We start from the raw sequence: 21,232 nt of genomic DNA on the forward strand, positions 1-21,232 counted from the left end.
GAAAACATGGAACAAAACTAAACACAACCCAAACCAAAACACAGACCATGACAATAGGCGCAACATATCCAGTAGTGTTTCATCGTCATTTCTTTGTTTTTTTTTAGATAACGTTTGATTATGCCAGATTTCTGTCTTGAAGGACTTTATTCCAGATCGGTGGTGGAGCAGAATCTTTATATGTGTGGTGTTCTGTGTTGAGATTATCAGAGGACACCGCACACCGTACAACCAAAACTGTTAAATGGCAAAAAATAATTTTTGGTATCTTCATGTGTGGCATCTGTAACAGATAAACAATCTTTTAAGATTTCAAAAATCCTTGTGTGTTCCAGGCTTTAGGTAAAGGATTTGAACGAGTACTTTTTGTACACCAGTACTTGTACTTCTACTTAAGCAAAGAGTGTGATTATTTTTGCCACCTCTGGTCACTCACCCCGTCTGGGCTTTCTGGTCTTGGAAAGGTTTCCAACATCACTGTCACCCATGGTGCTGAGGAAGACCATCACCAGCGCCACCAATCCCAGCTGCATAGTCCCTGTTGGTTTTCCGACTACGCGGGGTCCCCTGTGGATTAGGTGGGGCAGGTAAACCCGTCCCGTCTCAGAGTTGGATAGATGATTTGTCGTGTATCACGATGTTTTTATACCCCCTCTGTTTTTCGGTATCTTTCAATCTAGTGGCTGATGCATTGTTGAGGCAAAATGGTGATGGAAGCTGTCGAACATCTGGCGTTTCAACCCATGAAGCTGAAGGGTAGTTACACTTCCTCTTCCTTGTTGGTGGTCAGCGCTCACAGGTCTTATTAACTTGATTGACGGCTCACATATTGATAGAAGGATGCAGGCATGCTCCTCATGACAGCTGCGAAGGAAAAATGAAAAGAATTAAGAAACGGTTTTGGCAGCTAAAATCATTAATTCCATATGTCTGGGCAGCATGGTGAAGTATGTTGTTAGCACATCTGCCCCACAGTCAAAGGTTCTGAGTTCAAATATCAGCCCTTTATGTAGGAAGTTGGCATAGTCTCTGGTTCTTCCCACATCCCCAAATCATGCATGTTAGGTTAATTGAAGACTCCAATATTAACCTTACCCTTCACCCCAAACTCCTAACCAGGTTAACTAAAGTCTCTAAATTAACCTCACTCTAGCCATGTTAATGGAAGACTGTATATTACCCAAAGTCCTAACTCCTAACTCCAAACCCTATTTGAGTGTTTCTACAGTGAACAAGCTGCATATTCGCGCTTCAGCATTCAGAAATTATCCTCTGCTATTGTCTCACCTATTCACTGCTTTTGTGCTGAGGTTAAAGCCATGTCTAATATAAAAATACTGCTTTGGTGCCATCTTGTGTCATCTTCGGGCCAAGGTGAGGAGCTTCATTTAGTCAGGCCATAACCTTGTCTAATTAAAGATTTTGTGGCTTCTATAGGTAATTACGAACCTTTTTGGGTGGACACTCAATTACTCGTGGATTTTCAGGGAATATTGTAAACCCAGCTCACCCGTGACACTGAACAGGATAAGCGCTACAGAAAATGGATGGATGCATAATGTACTTCCTCAATCAATGACTTGAGGCATTTATTTACCCAAGTGACAGGAAGAGGCCTTTCAATGAAGGAGGCGTCTATTTGAGAGGAGGCCTTTATTTGTAAGAACGGGTTAGAGACACAAAGCAGACAATCAAGAGCACTTAATTGAAGTTACAACAAGATTTAGTCAGGAGGTCAGTTTAAGGCAGAGCGTCAATTAGAGAGGACGCTACTATTTGAGGCATTAATGCAGGGGTGTCAACCCTATTTAAGTTCAGGGACCACATTGACCCCAATTTGACCTTACTGATATTTTGCAATATTTACCGTGAGAAAATATTTCTACAGAAGGTATTCATTTTCACAGAACTGTATTCTCCACAGTGCACAGCCTTTTCTATGAAGTAGGCTTACTTTGCTCCTGATACTTGGCATCTTTTTAGCCTTCAAAAGTGCATCAATATCAGGTGTCAAATCCAATTTCCACCAGCCAATTTCAGAATGACATTTACGTCATTTAAATGGTTGTCACTGCAACCCCCAGTGGACAAAATTAGCAGCAAGTTACCTTTATTGAAAACTTACAGTTAATGTGTTCTCTATCCTCATGGGCCAGATTGGACCCCGTGACGGGCCGATTCAGGCCTGCGGGCCATACGTTTGACACCACTGAACAAGCGTATCCAGTAATCCTTGCCGTTCTGTTTTCAGATTCGTGTGTGGAAGCATGTGGCTGTTTTACTTGTTCCTACAGTGGGCGTGAATAGCGTTTACCATTTTTCAATTGGGCTATTGGCATACTGTATCAGCCCCAATGAGTACAGCCTGACAGCAAGTGGCCAATCAAATGAATGATGTGGTCAGGGGGTCGCGGGGGGGGGACTATATTCTGTTGACCTGCATTGCTAGTGAGCTCAAATTAGACTTCATGTGTGAAATTTTGTAAGGAATCGGGACTTTGTATTGTCGGTATGAACTATAAGCTTGTCATCTCTTATCAACAACATATCAACACATACATAACATGTAGCCTTAGCAACATTAGCAAAATATCAAACAAATGACTGTATCATTCCTGTCGTTGCAAACAAACCACAAACAGACACCATACACAACTATATTTGGACTTGATAATGACGATGACCAGAGTGTGTTTATCTTTGGAATATTAATTGTAGTCAAAACACACCCGGGACATCTTTAGTGGCAAGGTCAATGTGTATTTACAGCACGGGTATGAAGAGGACACCAAGAAGACATGAAGACCCTGATGATGGGTGGTCCTTCCTCACTAGCAAGATAATGAAAGAAAATGAGGACCATATTAGGTTGTTGTGCTTGTTGCCATATGGCATCATGCCTTTGGGTGCATCAAAACATTCCAAAACAACAACAATACTGAAGTGATCGTTAAGATAATGAGCGATTCTCCTAAGTGCACTCACTTAAAGTGTGATTAAAGATACACGTATATATATAAACCAAAAACATGCCACATGCGTGCTCAGTTGATTGAAGACTCTAAATTGGTGTGAATGCGAGTGTGAATGGTTGTTTGTTTCTTTGTGCCCTGCGATTGGCTGGCGACCAGTTCAGGGTGTACCCCGCCTCTCGCCCAAAGATAGCTGGGATAGGCTCCAGCACGCCCGCGTCCCTAGTGACGAAATATTATATATATATATATATATATATATATATACACACACACACATGTACACACACGTACCTGTATATGCAGATGCATACATATACATCTGATATAATATATGTATGATCTATATATAGATCTCTATAAGGTCACCTTGAGTGTGTTGAAAGGCATTACAATAATAATTAATTAATTATTATTATTATTATTATTATTATCGTTTTATTGAAATAATGTTTATTCATTATTGGACAGACTCAGAGTGGAAAAGTGTGCTGTGGTCTGATGAGTCCTCATTTCAAATTATTTTTGGGAAATCATGGAAGTCGTAGTTGTAAGGGTAGAGGAAAAGGACCATCAGGATTGTTATCAGTGCAAAGTTCAAAAGCCACCATCTGTGATGGTATGGGGGTGTGTTAGTGCCTAGGGCATTGGGCACTGGCATCTGTGAAGGCCCCATTAATGCTGAAAGGCACTTAAAGATTATAGAGCAACATATGCTGGCATCCAAACAAGGTCGTTTTCAGGGATGTCCCTGTTTATTTCAGCAAGACAATGCCAAGCCATGTTCTTTTTTGTTTGTTTGTTTTTCTGCACACATTCTGCATGTGTTACAACAGCACGGCTTCATAGTAAACGAGTACGAGTACTAGACTGGCCTGCCAGCAGTCCAGACCTGTCTCCCACTGTGTGGCGCATTATGAACCGTGAAATACAACAACGGAGACCCCGGACTGTTGAGCAACTGAAGTTAGCGAGAGTGGGAAAGAATTCCTTAGTTGCCAAACACTTATTGAGCGTTGTTAAAAGGAAAGGTGATGTAACCCAGTGGTAAACATGCCCGTCCCAGATACTTTGGAATATGTTGCAGGCATCAAATTCCAAATGAGTCAATATTTGAAGAAAACAACAACAATGAAACATATTAATCTGAATATTAAATATCTAGTATTCTAGCTGAATATAGGTTGAAAGGGATTTGCAAATCATTGTATTCTCTTTTATTAACATTTTACACAACGTCCCAAGTTCCTTGGAATTGGGTTTTATATTTGTATTATTATTATACCACCACTAACAAATGGTAATGGTAACATGCATGTTGCAGAGTTAGTCTGGATGACACATGCAATTCATCATACATTATTTTCACTATTAACTTCAGAATGTCCCTAGATAATCTTGAGCTGTTGCTAAACGCTACTCTGTCTTAATAATGAAAGCGGATCAGTGTCACCCTTCTGCTCCAAGTCATATTTACATGACAGAGGCAAAAAAAATAATAATGCAGCACTCATTTGTTCCTTGAAAGGACGATAACTGGCGACCAGCGCATGGCTAGAGAAAAACAGTTGAGTAACTCTACATATGTGCCAGAACCTCTTTTATAACCCTGCACAATGTTACCCAAACTGCAAAGGTACAGCCAGGAATGAGTGATAAAGAAAGCCGGCTATAACCGAAGGGGCTCTGGCTAATGGCTAATAATTACTGGGATGACTTCAATGCATGAGGTTCATGTGCACATTTATGTGACAGAGGGGGGAAAAAGAAACTTTATTTTAGTCTTAAAAGCCCACCAACATCGAGCCTTTAGGACTTGCTAAAGCCTATCAAAAAGGAGATTAAATTGCCTCTTTTGTAAAACCCTAGTGAGATGCATTAAAGGTCTCCTTCCATCAAAATCTTTTTATCTTTTTTTTTTATTTTTACTTATTCATTTTTTTACTGTTTTATGCATACCATGCAGGTCAAAATGAGTCGTGACATGGTTTAAGTTTGACATCTATGGGGTGTGTCGATTGAATGCAAAAGGCAATAACTGCCATAAAGCTTGCAAAACGGATTAATTTGAAATCACCGTCATTGTGATGTAGTTTCATCAATTAATATTCAAGTACCTATCCACTTCGTGGTTGGTCCCCACCCACTCAGCTAAACGGCAACATGGCATTTCTGGGTTTTAAGTGAGCGAGTCTCAGCCACTAAATTACAGTCTATAGTATACATCTGTTGTGTTTTACAACAATACTTAACTGTATTTATAATTTTTTATGTAACTGTGGGGGATAAAATAGCGAAGCTTGCATTCATTGTCGCCACCGATGATTGTTGTGGCAGGTTCAATTCAAATTAATGGGAGCGGATGACAAGCATAACCTCAAAATATCCCCCTCTCTTTTAGTTTTCACCCACGTCCCCTTTCAGAGCACGTTCCCTATTAGTGGGCCAACAATGCAACGCTTGGTGAAATGTGCTTCACAATAATAGTGAGACATCGAAGGATGTAACATCCCTATGAATGTTTGGCCGCCCGAAGCTTCTAGATCCTATTAGACGCCATAGGGACCAATCAGTGCCAAGCTGTTTTCCATATTTAAATTGGAGAAGAGGCGGCACGGTGAACGACTGGTTAGAGAGTCTGCCTCACAGTTCTGAGGACCGGGTTCCATCCCCGCCCCCGCCTGTGTGGAGATTGCATGTTCTTCCCGTGCCTGCATGGGTTTTCTCTGGGCAGTCCGGATTCCTCCCACATCCCAAAAACATGCAGGGTAGGTTAATTGAAGACTCGGAATTGCCCGTAGGTGTGAATGTGTGTGCGAATGACTGTTTGTTTATGTGTGCCCTACGATTGGCTGGCGACCAGTTCAGGTTGTACCCCGCCTCCTGCCCGATGATAGCTGGGATAGGCTGCAGCACTCCCCCGACCCTTGTGAGGATAAGCGGCTCAGAAAATGGATGGATGGAAGAAATTGGAGAAGATGAGCGATTTAATCAGAGCAAAGCTTATTTACCTATTGCACATTCATGAGAAATCTGGCTGTTTCAACTGCGAGGCGTAAAAGACCAACTAGAATAGCTTGACAAAGGACATTCTGGACATTTCCAACCCGAATTATCTTGCAAACCCGATAAAAGAACATCAACGATTATGAAAAATGAAAAAAAAATGGATGGAAGGGGACCTTATTCAAGCACTGAAAAGGAATCTATTGAATAATCCAAGACTACCTGTGGGTGAACCCTAGTGGCTGATGTGTATATTATGTCATGGGGAGGAAATAACACAGTGGTACTATTCATTTTTTATAACACTTGTCCTTATTCCAGCCTATCCCAGCTGACTTTGGGTAAAAGACGGAGTGCACCCCAGCCAGCCACCGCCGGGCACATATAGACAAACAAGCATTCACACTCAGAGTTTTAGAGTTGTGTTTTCTGGGGAAAACCCACACAGCACAGCGAGAACTTGCAACCGGCACTCAAGAAGGCCTGAGCTGAGATTTGAAACCCCAACCTTAGAAGTGTGACGGAGACATGCCAAACACAAGGACACCATGCTGCCCTACATTAGTACCTTGAAATTCAAATGCCCCAAAATGTGTAAAACTTGGAATTTGACCAATGTCTCGATCAGAAATAAGCAGAATAACACAAAACTCACTAGATCTCATTTTAGCCAGTATCAAATTAAGGGGGATTGTCGTGTTGTGTTGGGATTGTTTTTCCCTTTTTGACTACATTGTAACCTTAACCTGCTAAACCTAAACATAACCCCAAAGCCTAACCCTAACCTGAAACCTCACCCTAACATACTAAACCATTAACATTAACCCTCACACCCTAATCCTAAACCACTACCCCTAATCCTAACACCCTGCTAACCCACTAAACACCTATACCCTAACCCACTAATCCAGCAGTCCGCAACATGTTTTGTAACGCATACTATTTTCACCTAAAGACATACTGTACTGTATTTTGACAGACCAGCCTATGATGGTCCATCAAAATTCTTCGAAAAGAAGTAAAAAAAAAAAAATTCAGTAAAATGATATTAGGCACTGTGTGATTAAGATTGTCGATTAAATAAACAATTCACAATTACTCCATTGAGCTGAATTTAGTTGTTGTAATTTCTGGGAGCACATTTGCATTGTCTTTGTCTCCGGTCCCAGTTGTGTAATCTTTTTTTTGCTTTTCGAAAAACTCCAAAGGCTGGTCTTTTAATGCCTGGCTCCATGTGGCCAAACAATTTTGATGGCTTCATTTGTGAGCCTGTGGCGAGAGATTACCCAGAACGGAGTCAACTAGCAATAAAGCAGTAAGATTTAGAACTGCCGATATTGTCTTTAAAATGTAGCTTTCGCTATCATGGAAGTTATCGGTTCTTCTTCTTTCTCATTATTTGGCCTGTTTCCCAGTTTGAAGAAACTCTCCAAAAGTGTTTATTTATTTATTTATTTATTTATTTTTATTCAATTTTTCTAGCTTGCGGGCTTACATTGTTCTCTTATCGCGTGATCAAGATGAGCATTTTGACACAGGCACAGGTGGATGTAATTGAATTTCAAACTAAAACCTCTTTCAGATAGTGGCGATCAATACAATATTGTAGCACCTTCTCAGACAATGAAAAAAGGACTAGCATTGGTCTATCAACAACTTCTATGTTGAGACAATGAACATTTGAAGACAATGAAGTTGTTCATTCAACCGTCTGCTCTCCACCTCCACATTTCATGCTCTTCTTTCCCATTGCACTTTGCCCCACCCCCCCCGACTCGCTCATCCAATCACATTCAGACACCTTCACTACCTCGCAGACAGTCGGAATTTATAGAACGCTAACCAATTCACGTTAAGTTTAGGTTACTCTCTCAGTGCGGCCCGTACCAAACAGTCTGTGGCCCGGTACCGGTCCGTGGCCCTTTGGCTGAGGACCCCTGTCCTAACCCATTAACTCCAACTTACGAACCCTATCCCTGAGTAAATACTCCACAAGTCACAGTGGTACATGTAGTCACAGTCACAGTTGAGAGCTTTTGGATTCGAATCTCCTGTGTGGAGTTTGCCTGTTCTCTGGGTATTCCATACTACAACATTCTTGGGTTAAAGGAAGACTCTGGTCTAAATTGACCATAGGTGTGAGTGTGAGATTTGTCAATTATGATTAAAAGATAGTCTTTCAAAGAAGGAGAAGAAGGAGCTCTGAGTTAAGTTGGAGACTGCCGCATTCTACACCAGTGAGTCATTTGTTTGTTATAATTTGTGATCAAAAGGTAGTGTCCGATGTGTGTGTTATGTTTTACATTAGTTCACATTCACATTATACTTGCGTGATAGTTTTTGCTAAAATGACATGTGTGCTGTTTTTTTTGTATTCCTGAGATACAAAAGTCACAAATCTTCCATTCATCAGTTTTGATCTTTATTATAGACAACCATGTTGGTTCTTCTGCGACCAAAACACTCCCTTCAAAGTTTGTCACGTCTTCAGTAGGAAATTGTTGTGGCACAGATGTTTGTCATGTGGACACAAAGCATTTTTAGGATTCGCACATAATTTCTGGCCAGGACACGCCCCACTTCAACATGATTGCCTCCTGCGTCGCGGGAACGATAGGCTACGCAGATGTAACGACATGACCATTCCAAACATGTGTCACATTTGTACGAGATATAAGCAAAGATGTATGCTGCGGTTAGGTTTAGGGCTAGGTTTATGGCTTAAGATGGTTTAGGATGGGTTAAGGTTAGGATTAGGGTGGTGTAGGGTTAATGGGAAACATACTGTATTAACGCCACCACAATTAGGTCACATCTTTTCCCATCTGGAAGCAGTAGGGAGTGTTCTACAGGGATATAACAGCCAATCATAGTGCAGCGGCACATGTCCTGGAGCCAGTAATACTAGAGCACGGCGTGTCCTGCCTAGAAACTATGTGGGAATCCTAATAACGTGTACAACAAAAGTGAAGTCGTGTAGCTGGGGTAAGTTTTCAATGTTTCAGTTTATGTACCATCAAATTTTGATATTTGTAAACTTCATAAGAAAGCCAACCTGAAGCATGATTTAGAAAACTTGTGGAAGAAGATGTGGCATCTGCATGGCTTGAAACATCTTCCCATGTTCTCAACATGTATTGTATGTACTGTACAGCCTCGGCCTTTCGACTGAGACTTTCATTGGAGTTCAAATGAAACCTTCTGGTACCTCGTAGAGCACAAGAACATGACTACTGCTAGTCTCCTTAAATGGGGTACACACATACAGATGTCGTACTGCTTTTATAGTGTCTGTTGGACTCTACCTGTAAGTAGAAGATAAAGCAGGGTAGAGTGAACCCCTATTTTTCATGGTGGACATGTTCCAGAGAGCACCAGAAAAGCAACAAATGAAAATCTATGATTATAGAGACCATATACTTTCTTTTATTGAAAAAAAAAATTTCTTGTACACCTCCCACAGGTTGCAAACACATTTTGACGTAATAAAACATTTTTTTTAAATAAAATCACAACCATTAAATGTAGTACAAGTCGTAGTGTCTGTGGATGGGGTGCCGTTGGTAAAGCGGGTCACACTGAAAATAACAGCAACATTTTGTCACATTTAGCTTCAAACAGTCTTTTAAAAAATGGTGTGAATTTTCAAGTCCCTTTTCTGCACATTTCGAACAATATTTGTCAAGATTTATAGTTAAATCCAAATATTCAATGTTACACCTAAATCTCAAATCTAAATGCTAAATATATATTTAAATGCTAAATATATATCTAAATATGAATCTTAAATATAAATGTTAAATATATATATATATGTTAACTATATATATATATATCACAAATGTGGATTTAAATATAAATCTCAACACTAAATGTTAAATCTACATATAAATATTAAATCTATATCTAAATGTTCAATGTATATTTAAATATAAATCTTCAAACATCTTATACAGGGAAATGGACCCTTGAACATACAGTAGATGATCACTACCTGAAATAAAAAAACAGCTAGGAAAACTTTATTTGACGCGTACTTTGAGTGTTTAGTGCCACTTTTATGAAGTGCCTCTTCGCCACAGCTCTGCAATGGGTTATGGCTGGGTGCAGCTGGAAGATGCCACTTCTCCCTCTGGAAATCCTCACTGGCTGGGACCTCAGCCTCCTTTCTCAAGCAAGGAAGCTAGCTAACACAGCCACCGGCATCGGTAGCAGTGCCTCTGCCATTGGCCGCCGTCCACCTTCAGCGCTGGACAACCGAAGAAGAAAGCAGCCATTCGCGTGGACGTCGCGGGAGCCAGGGGCGCAAGGAGGGAAGTGGGGGCGGGGCGCTTAGCGCTTTAAAAAAAGAACCACAGCAGCAGCAGCAACAGTTCTTTCTTTCTCCCCTCACACCCCTTGCCACTTGTTTTTCCAAATTTACCTCCAGGGCTGACGTCCGCTCTCTAGCGGGCGGCGAGAAAGAACTTTGAGGCGGGCAGACCAGTGGAAAGCACCGGTCTCTGGTTGGTTCCCTTTCTTCCCCCTGCTTCCCCGGCTCCCGCCGGCGACTTCCACGCGACATTTCTTCAGAAAAGTGACACTAAACACTCAAAAGTATTCTTCAAATAAAGTTTCCGTAACTGGTTTGTTATTTCAGGAAGTAATATATTTCCAACGGTCAATTTCCATGTATAAGATGTTTTTTATTTTACTTAAAAAAAAATTATGTTGTTATTTAACAGTACACACACACACACACACACACACACACACAGCTTTTATTTTGGTACTTCCGTTTCTTAGCAGTGTGGATTTCCATATTAACAAAATATTAAGTTCAACCCAAAACATTTAGATTTAGCATTTAACATTTATATTTAATTTTTATATTGAAATATATATTTAACATTTAGTTTTAATATATATATTTAAATTTAAGATTTATATTTAGATATAGGTTTAACATTTATATTTATATTTAACATTTAGTAACATGTATATTTAGATTTACATTTAAGACTTATATATATTTTACATTTATATATATATATATATTTAACATTTAGATATATATTTAACATTTAGATTTAAGATCATATTTAGATATAAATATATATTTATTTAGATATATCTATATGTTAAATATATATTTAACATTTAAATATATATTTAACATTTAGATTTGAGATTTAGGTGTAACATTTAATATTTGGATTTCACTAAAAAGTTGACAAATATGGTTCTAAATGTGCAGAAAAGTGACTCTCGAAAATGCACACCAGTTTTTTCAACATGTTTTGAAGCTAGATGTGACAAAATGATTAGCTATTTTTGGAGTGAGCAGCTTTACAAATGGCAGCCCATATCTTTTAAGAGGCGGGGCCTGGGTGTGTGCCATGTGATGTCTTCAAGTCTGCGTGTGAGTGTCTGAGCGTGAGCTGTAGCCAACAGGAGCTTCTGCGTGAATGTGCCTATTGTGTTTGTTCTCCCAGCATTCATTCAAACAGCTGAAAAATGCAGTCAACTGTGGCTCGCCTTTCCTACACGGGAGGGCAGGACAGTAAGTATGTATACTGTAAAAACCCATAAAAAGCAATAACAGGTAAATATATCTTCTAAAAAATTTGCACTCTGTTTCGACCACAAGACACAAGAAGGTGTACTGTATACTAACTTGGTTAGCAACCGATATCCTACTATTGTCAGTTCTCTTCAGTCTGTTTTGCACCGCTTTTAGCAATTTAATGGGAGCCAAGTGGACGGGCGAAAACATGGGAACAAACTAGCCGACTCGGCTTATGCACAAACCAAACGACCACTGTTGTGAGGCGGCTTAACGTTTCACATTAAGATGCCAGCCACATGCACCATAAATTTTTCTTACTGTCAACCCTCTTCCGGAGTCTTACCAGTACGTCTCTATAAACTACCACAGCGACACTCAAGATTGTCTTGTACACTTATCGTGGTAGCTTTCTACTCAGCTAACAAATCTTCTGGCTCACTGTTATCATGCTACTCTCGGCTTTCCTCCCATTTTTATCTCCGTTTGAAAGCTTAGTTGTGAGGGAATGAAGTTTATTGCTCACAGACTTTGCAACCAGGTGTGTTACAATTCATCAATTAATCGACAACTGATCGATCATTAATCGATTGAATGGACAACTATTTTGAAAATCAGTGAATTGTTTACAGCCATTGTTTAGCTTACAATTGTCCCAAACCTCTGTTTTCACTCTCTCAACAGTAATTATTCTCTGATATCTGTAGTCCTCCATAAAGGTAGACTGATTAGCTTTGTGGTTAATCAAAATAAGACATTTTCAAACTTTGGAAAACAATGGTCAACATTTTTGCCTATTTACTGGAAGAAATAATAGTCAGTTTAATCTATTACGGAAATAATAATTATCTGCAGCCGTAGTATGAATAACCTGTAATTGGCATGTTGTCGAACCTGAAGCAGCCTCACAAGTGTATATCAAACTAGTAGCCCTTCCTATTAATCAGTACACAAGAAGTAGCTCTCAGTTTCAAAAGATTGACATCAATATATCACTCCTTCTCGTGTGATATTGCGGAATTATTCTTTATTTGGTTTTGTTTAATTATGAAACAATAAACTTTGATGCAAAATAATTGTTTTTCAAATGATTTGATTAATCGGCGGCACGGTGAAGGGCTGGTTAGAGCATCTGCCTCACAGTTCTGAGGACCGGGGTTCAATCCCCGGCCACGCCTGTGTGGAGTTTGCATGTTCTCCCTGTCCCTGCACCGGTTTCCTCCCACATTCCAAAAACATGCGTGGTAGGTTGATTGAAAACTCTAAATTGCCCGTAGGTGTGAATGTGAGTGCGACTGGTTGTTTGTTTGTATGTGGCCTGCGATTGGCTGGCGACCAGTTCAAGGTGTACCCCGCCTACTGCCCAATGACAGCTGGGATAGGTGAGGAGAAGCGGCTCAGAAAATGGATGGATGGATGGATTTGATTAATCGATGAAATAATCAATAGAATAATTGATTCTCAAAATATTTGGTAGTGACAGCCCTATTTGCAGCATTTATAGAACGACAAAATAATCAGTCATATGCTTTTCAACTATAATATACAATATATCATGTAATAATGAACATTAGGTAAACCTGGACATATAATGTAAACTCTGTAAAAAAAAAAAAAAAAAGAGAGAGGTATGGCTGCTTACGTGAAGTATACAAAAAGCTCAAACTATTTGAAACAGCTCTCAGTATGATCAAGTGCACACCACAACAACAATAATTAAGATAGTTGTTAAATTAATCCCTCTCTGACAGTGCCAATATGCAACAACAATGCTGCTTGCAAAATGAAATAAACTCACTTCTTAATTAAATACTCATGAAAGTGCAAAAAGTCTAAATATTAAATAAGGACCAACCCACCTGCGTACCAGGGTCCACTCGTCACACTTTTCAATTTTCCTTTTGTTAAAAATCCACAGCTTGTTTGGCAAAAAAGAATCAAACAAAACAAAATGACAAAAATACTCCCATTAATTAATACAACTCTGCCCACAATAGAAATTGAATTGAATGATTTCAAAATGTGACCAAAAAAAAGTCAGATTAAAAAAGAGAATTAAAAATAATTGTATTCCCATTGGAATGAGACAGGCTGATGTTTTTCCTTTCGTCTTCAGTTCAATTTGTTATTTTTTAATGTTGATTTAATGAAGCTTTCCCGTGGGTTTTAAATCCAAAGTTGTTGGAGCGTCAGCTGCCTCCAACTGCTGCTGCAACTCGGGTGAGGGAGTGTGTGTGAAAGAGCGTGAGATAGAGGTGATATTTGCATCCAACTCTCCTAGCTGCCAGGACCTGTGGAAGCCTCGCCCACAAACTCTGCAGTCAGATGAAAGAAAAACTGTCCTGCACAGTCATTTAACTACTAATAGTTTCACTTTGTGTATCAAGTTGAATTACAGTGCCTAATAATATTTATATCCATGGTTTAAAACAATTATTCAAGTAATATTTTACGTTTGTAACTGCTGTACAAATGTAAAAAGATGCTAACCACTGTTAAACCTGAACAAAACAGTCTTTAAACACTCTCTTTAATTTAATGACATATATTTCAGGCTTAATAGTCGCGTCCCAGATGACTCCGCATGTGACTCCGGTTCTTGGATTTTTGTTTTAATATAAACATTACATTTGATCCAATTTTGCATACCATAGCACTGCAGTTAAATCTATTTTTAAATATATAAAAAACAAAGAAGTTATTTAGAGTAATCCTCCCTCACAGAATTAATTTCTTTATAATTTGGCAGCCAGCCGGTAGTGGGTGCTTTGGGGCTGGCCTCCCACTCACCACATTACCATGAATAAAATTAAATAAGAATGCAATATTACAAATCTTTTCAAAATACAGTCGTGCCGTGAGGTTGGAGTGACCGTAGTTTTTTTGTTTTTTTTTACTTGCAAGCAAAAATCTCTGCAATATAAGCACTGTATGGTGACATTGAAGTCAACTCAACTCACTTCACGACAAGCAGGAGTTTGGCAGCGATTGATTATTTCTTCTAAAAAAAAAAGGCTTCAAGCTGTTTAATACCACTCCCAGTTGAAGTTTACTGTCAAATTAAACAAAACAAAGAGACTTACATGTATATTTAAAACGATCACATAGCTTTGCTGTGTCTGTTTAGCTGAATGCTAACAAACAATGCAAAACGGCATAGACAGGCTAACAAATAGCCATCAGTGTCGCAGTGTTGGAAACCTTTAAGCACAAAAGGTGGAGCAACACAGGTAGACAGTAATAGAACAATCCTGTACTCACAGGCCTATATACTTTATCCTCTGCAAAGAAGTAATTTTACTGCGGCTTACTAAGGAATTTTGACGGGCTCCGTGTATATCCGTTTGTATTATACTGCTCCCAGGTGGCCAATTCACGGACACCAGACGGAGCAGCACAATTTCCATTGAATTGAACCAAAAACTGTGGCCAAAACTATCTCATTGCTTATATTCTATTTGATTATTTCATTACTCAACGTTTTTATAAAGTACATTATTATACAACCCCAATTCCAATGAAGTTGGGACGTTGTGTTAAACATAAATAAAAACAGAATACAATGATTTGCAAATCATTTTCAACCTATATTTAATTGAAAACACTACAAAGATAACAAAGATACAAGATATTTATTGTTCAAACTGATAAACTTTATTGTTTTTAGCAAATAATCATTAATTTAGAATTTTATGGCTGCAACACATTCCAAAAAAGCTGGGACAGGTGGCAAAAAAGACTGAGAAAGTTGACGAATGCTCCTCAAACACCTGTTTGGAACATCCCAAAGGTGAAAAGGCTAATTGGGAAAAGGTGGGTCATGTTTACCATAGTGTTACATCACCTTTTCTTTTAACAACATTCAATAAACGTTTGGGAACTGAGGACACTAATTGTTGAAGCTTTGTATGTGGAATTCTTCCCCATTCTTGCTTGATGTACAGCTGCAGCTGTTCAACAGTCCGGGGTCTCCGTTGTTGTATTTTACGCTTCATAATGCGCCACACATTTTCAATAGGAGACACTTCTGGATTGTAGGCAGGCCATTCTAGTACCCGCACTCTTTTACTACGAAGCCACGCTGTTGTAACGTGCAGAATGTGGTTTGGCATTGTCTTGCTGAAATAAGCAGGGGTGTCCATGAAAAAGACTTTGCTTGGATGGCAGCATATCTTTCTCCAAAACCTGTATGTACCTTTCAGCATTAATGGTGCCTTCACAGAGGTGTAAGTTACCCATGCCATTGGCACTAACACAGCCCCATATCATCACAGATGCTGGATTTTGAACTTTGCGTCCATAACAGTCAGGATGGTTCTTTGGCCCGGAGGACACGACGTCCACAATTTCCAAAAACAATTTGAAATGTGGACCCGTTGGACCACGAAACACTTTTCCACTTTGCATCAGTCCATCTTTGATGAGCTCGGGCCCAGAGAAGCCGGCGGCGTTTCTGGGTGTTGTTGATAAATGGCTTTTGCTTTGAATAGTAGAGTTTCAAGTTGCACTTACGGATGTAGTGCCCCACTGTATTTACGGACATTGGTTTTCTGAAGTGTTCCTGAGCCCATGTGGTGATATCCTTTACACATTGATGTCGCTTTTTGATGCAGTGCTTCCTGAGGGATCGAAGATCACGGGCATTCAATGTTGGTTTTCGGCCTTGCCGCTTACATGCAGGGATTTCTCCAGATTCTCTGAACCTTTTGATGATATATATATATATATATATATATATATATATATATAGTTTATTTGGTTTTGTTTAATTATTAAACATTAACTACAGTACATATACATAAAAAATTATTTTTTATTGCATTGTTTGATTCATCGCTGAAATAATCGATAGAATAATACCATCCATCCCACCAACCATTTTCTGTAGCGCTTTATCCTCACAAGGGTCGCGGGCGTGCTGGAGGCGGGGTACACCCTGAACTGGTCGCCAGCCAATCGCAGGGCACATATGAACAAACAACCATTCGCACGCGCACGATAGAATAATTGATTCTCAAAATATTTGAAAGTGACAGCCCTATTTGCAGCATTTATAGAAAGACAAAATAATCAGTCATATGCTTTTCATCTATAATATACAGTATATCATATGTAATAATAAACATGAGATAAACCTGGACATACAATTTAAAGAGGTATGGCTGCTTAAGTGAGTTATACAAAAAGGTCAAACTATTTGAAACACCTCTCAGTATGATTCAGTGCAGACCACAACCACAATAATAAACAGTTTTTAAATGAATCCCTATCGGACAGTGTCAATATGCAACAACAATGCTGCTTGCAAAATGAAATAAACTCATTTTATAATTAAATACTCATGGAAGTACAAAAAGTTTTAGATGGATTTTGGATATGGATGGACAGATTAAATAATTAAACACATTGGAATAAACTGGCAACAAATTGCAAACTGCCATAGTAGTTGGAATTCATCCTGCAATGGATAGAAAATGGCTGCTGAAGATAATGATTTTATATATATATATATGTATATATATATATATATATATAAAACTGTGTGTGTGTATATAAATAAATATATATATATATATATATATATATAAAATCAACAATCAATGTAATATAACAATCCTGTACTCATGGCCTATATACTTTATCCTCTGCAAAGAGCAACTAATTTTACTGCGGCTTACTCAGGAGTTTTGATGGGCTCCGTGTATATCCGTTTGTATTACACTGCTCCCAGGTGGCCAATTCACACACACCAGAAGTAGCAGCATCATTTCCACTGAATTGAAGCAAAAACTGTGGCCAAAACTGTTTCATGACTTATATTCTATTTGATTATTTCATTACTCGATGTTTTTATAAAGTACATTATTATAGAGTGCCATTTTAACACATTACATTAAAACACATTACAACATTTTTGTTGTTTTGTTGTAATGGACTAATCCCAGCTATCATCGGGCAGGAGGCGGGGTACACCCTGAACTGGTTGCCAGCCAATTGCAGGGCACATATAAGCAAACAACCATTCGCACTCACATTCACACCTACGAGCAATTTAGAGTCTTCAATTAACCTACCATGCATGTTTTTGGGTTGTGGGAGGAAACCGGGGTGCCCGGAGAAAACCCACGCAGGCACGGGGAGAACATGCAAACTCCATACAGCACACCATAAGAGCAGTAAGAACAAATTGGGTGATTTTTTTTTATGTATTTATTTATTTTTATGTATGTATGTGCATTCTCTGTCATGATAAAAATTGATGTAAGCATTTTAGCTAGCCATGAACTTATCAGAGGAGATCAGGGAGAAAACAAAAAATCACTAGGGTAGGATAATTTTTTAGAAACATTCAGGAATCGGAGGGAAAATGTTCGACTTTGGCCTGATTGTCTCGAAACCCAATTAAAATCGGTTCGTGTGTGCCTTGCTTCGAACACTTTTACTTCTGTTTAAACCAACTTTTGTTGGTAAAAATATGCAGATTTTCATTATGATTTTCAAAACACAGACAGACGCAATCTTTAGCTATCGTTAGCTTACGAAAAGCCAAAGAAAAAGTATAACACATGCGCAATTAATCCTGACCTAAGTTCCACTGACCTACAATGAACTTCCGCGAGATTTGACATCTCACGCGATATCCTGTATGCCGACAATTCAAATGCCAAAGGTATATTTTTCCCCAAAATATTAAATTAAAAAGTGTTACGACCTTTGGTGCGTTACAATCTTGAAGTACCACACTACAAAAAAACAACAACAGGATTATTTACAGCACTGATTATCGAGGAGCTTTTGTTGAAACCTCATCTCCATTTCAGAATGTGACATTTATCCGGCCGCAGCATGAAATGACTACCGCTCCCGCTGATTGATTTGTCTTGAGAATTAAGTTACACCACAGCCTGTTTGTTTTTCCTCATCTCATTGCCAAGCGAGGGGGGAGTGAAATTGCATTTTAAAGCACGGCTGCACATATCACTTGATCTCTGTGGCTGCCAGTCAAGCATTTTGATGCGTGCATTGACAGAAAAATAGACACGCATGTGAACTCAGCCAAGCGCACTCAATTGAAATACGAGGATGCTTTATATGTCCTTTTTCCATCCCGCTGTATGTGTTATTTGTAGAGCTTTGTCAGTATTAGACTATGACAAGGGCAGCACAGTACATTAGTAGTTAACATCCACAGTTGTGAGGTTTTGGGTTTCCCTATGCTTGGGTGGGTTTCTCTGTGTACAGTTTCATTGAAAATGAAGACCTGCCGCACACCAAGCGACACGGCCGAACGTGATTGAACAGTCACACAATCTACAGGGATCTGCAACTACTTTTCATGAATAGACAACCATTGGCCACAATTTGTGTTGCAATTTGAAATTTGAATCACAGGTGAATCAACGCAGATGTAACAGTCAACCAAAAAGATTGTATCTGGATCAGCGCTGTAGAAAGTGCATGGATAGAGACCAAGAGATGTGATACCGTAAAGATTACATTCAAAGACAAAGTGGTGGTTCTGAACTTGGCAGTATGTTTTTTTTATTTGTTGTTTTTTTGTGAAGTTAACAAACTGAACGGAGAAAGGCCAAGAAGCCTTCCTGGGGACCCCTAAACCCAAGGCAAAGCGCATCTTTCCGTGTCAGTTGCGAGTCCGCTTATGCATGCAAATGGTGTAAAAAGTGGACTTTATTAAAGTCATCATTTGTGCTCTTGGCTCTAAGGTGAATGTAATTATAGGCAAGGTAATATGCCTGAAGTTAAATCGAGCTTGAAGAAAAACCTTTACTAATGAGATCAACGGTCCAACAGTTGAACTGTGCTGAGAAATGAGCCAAATCAGACAAGGTATCAAGGTAAAACGATGACTTATGTTCCAGCAGGATGCAATACAAAGTCTTTGATAATGAACTGTGAGGGAAGTACAGTTTATACCTTCCTTGATCCTTATCACAGGAAGGTCTTTTATCGTCACCTTCACAATTGAAATCTGTTACGCGATGACACAGAGAACAACCTGTACTTTCACGTTATTGCCTGCCCCTGACATTTTGACTATTGTGGGCAGCACTGTAATTCAGTGGTTAGTACCTCAAAGAAAGAAGGTTCCAGGAGTTCAAAACTGTACGCCTCTGTTCTGTATTGAGTTCCCACTAGGAACTATTAGGTTAGGGACAGGAAGTGTAACTGCCGTAAACAAACACAGTGCAGCTCAGCCTCTAGCCGAACTTATCTCATTTGAAATGCCAAATATCAGTGCAGCACGAAAAAAGCCTACTACAAATGTAATCACAACAAATGCCATTGGGTTTTTATAGCATAATCATTCACACTGTTTTGTTGCACTTGTCTACGTATTTAATTTCCTAAAAAGAAGAAAAACGATTTATGTTGCACTTTCCCAAATAGAAAAGATGTGAAATGTTTTACAGTATATGATCCCTTATACTAAACACAACAAGTTTTTGTAATCGTTTTCATTTCAGGTCAGCGATAGTCAATCACATTCTGCCACTCGGAAGTGCCCTTGCGCCTATTGTTTGCACGTTATGAAAACGTCTATAGTGCGACATGGATGAGGTAATGTTAAAATTTTGGGGACAGAATGAAAACAACAACGTAGCCATCCACTGCATTCTGCCCAGATTCTGAACAAGGATTCTGAAGAACAGTATTTTTTTCAAATACCAGACAACAACCCGCATTATATGGAAGTTAATTTGATAAAGTACTGCGAAAGAAACATTACAGTGGTCGTGATCTGAACTACATCTAAATACGTGAATGAGCGTGTGATCATGAGATACGGTCGGTACTGAAACAACAGGTCCACATATGAGGGGTCATATGGCTCAGGTGGTAGAGTGGTCGGCTCCCAACCAAATGTTGTAGGTTCAACCCATATCGCTTGTGACCATGTCAATGTTTCCTTGAGCAAGACACTGAACCCCCAGTGACAGTGTTACAGCACTTTGAGTACCTTGAAGGTAGAAAAGCACTATACAAGTGAAAGCCCATTTACTATTTACGCATGAAACGGAAAACAACAACAAGCCAAACAACAATAAAGTAGTGTCATAGATGTACCATAGGGAGAATGGCCCTATACCAACTATTAATGGATGTAAAACAGCAAGAACAAACAATAAAAAGTGACCACCTCGAGTCTTGCAGTTATTGGAATGACGTTTTACTTTCTTCGAAGGAGTGGACCGTTTCAACATCTGAAATGATCCCACCAACACCCAGGGCTCTGTCCTGCGTCCCCTTTTCTTCGTCATCAATGCTCTCCCTCTTATTGGCAAAGGCAATAATTATTCTATCACAACTGGCAACTCCAATTTGGAGATGAGCAGACAGTGACAGCCTCCAAACAGATCTCAAGCACCATGAGCCTTCAATCATACAAATCTGTTCCTTCTCCCGGTTCCAACGTTGGTGGTGATGGTGGAGCGTTTGAAACCAAATGGTACCTCGCACAGTTCCAGAGATCTATTGAAGATCTGTGTGAAGACTTGAGGAAGCTGGTCCACGCAGACTTTGAGGCAGAAAGAAAGAAGAAAACTAAGCTGGTTTGTGAAAGTTGGTGAAAGAAAGTCCGGAGTAAACTCTACAATGCTTAGCAAGTCTTCCCTTGCGTAAGTAAGTCGCGTGATGTCTCCAAGGATTAACTAAAAACACAAAAACATAGACGGTACTAGAGAGCATG

At 39.3% G+C, this 21,232-nt stretch overlaps 1 protein-coding gene and 1 long non-coding RNA gene across 4 annotated transcripts in view; one reads left to right on the top strand and one right to left on the bottom strand.

Annotated features, from left to right (window-relative positions):
* The window catches only part of rspo1 (R-spondin 1), a 29,565-nt gene extending 15,802 nt beyond the window's left edge, over window positions 1-13,763 (bottom strand). Inside the window, exons 1-3 of one of the 3 annotated variants that reach the window (XM_061775491.1) lie at window positions 13,383-13,763; window positions 650-864; window positions 437-567 (exon numbers count right to left, since the gene is read on the bottom strand). In XM_061775491.1, the coding sequence (XP_061631475.1) occupies window positions 437-533 (97 nt within the window). In that variant the 5' untranslated portion in view covers window positions 534-567; window positions 650-864; window positions 13,383-13,763. Of the gene's footprint in view, window positions 1-436; window positions 865-2,125; window positions 2,150-13,382 lie in introns of those variants that run through there. The other 2 variants (XM_061775489.1, XM_061775490.1) reach the window with 2 other exon arrangements.
* LOC133479050 (uncharacterized) overlaps window positions 1-21,232 on the top strand; it is a 58,270-nt gene that overhangs the window by 15,476 nt on the left and 21,562 nt on the right. The window contains exons 3-4 of the long non-coding RNA XR_009788818.1: window positions 465-587; window positions 681-756. This is a non-coding gene — a long non-coding RNA (uncharacterized LOC133479050). The remainder of the gene's footprint in view (window positions 1-464; window positions 588-680; window positions 757-21,232) is intronic.

This window comes from Phyllopteryx taeniolatus, chromosome 6 (genome assembly GCF_024500385.1).
Source record: "Phyllopteryx taeniolatus isolate TA_2022b chromosome 6, UOR_Ptae_1.2, whole genome shotgun sequence".
Taxonomy (NCBI): domain Eukaryota; kingdom Metazoa; phylum Chordata; class Actinopteri; order Syngnathiformes; family Syngnathidae; genus Phyllopteryx; species Phyllopteryx taeniolatus.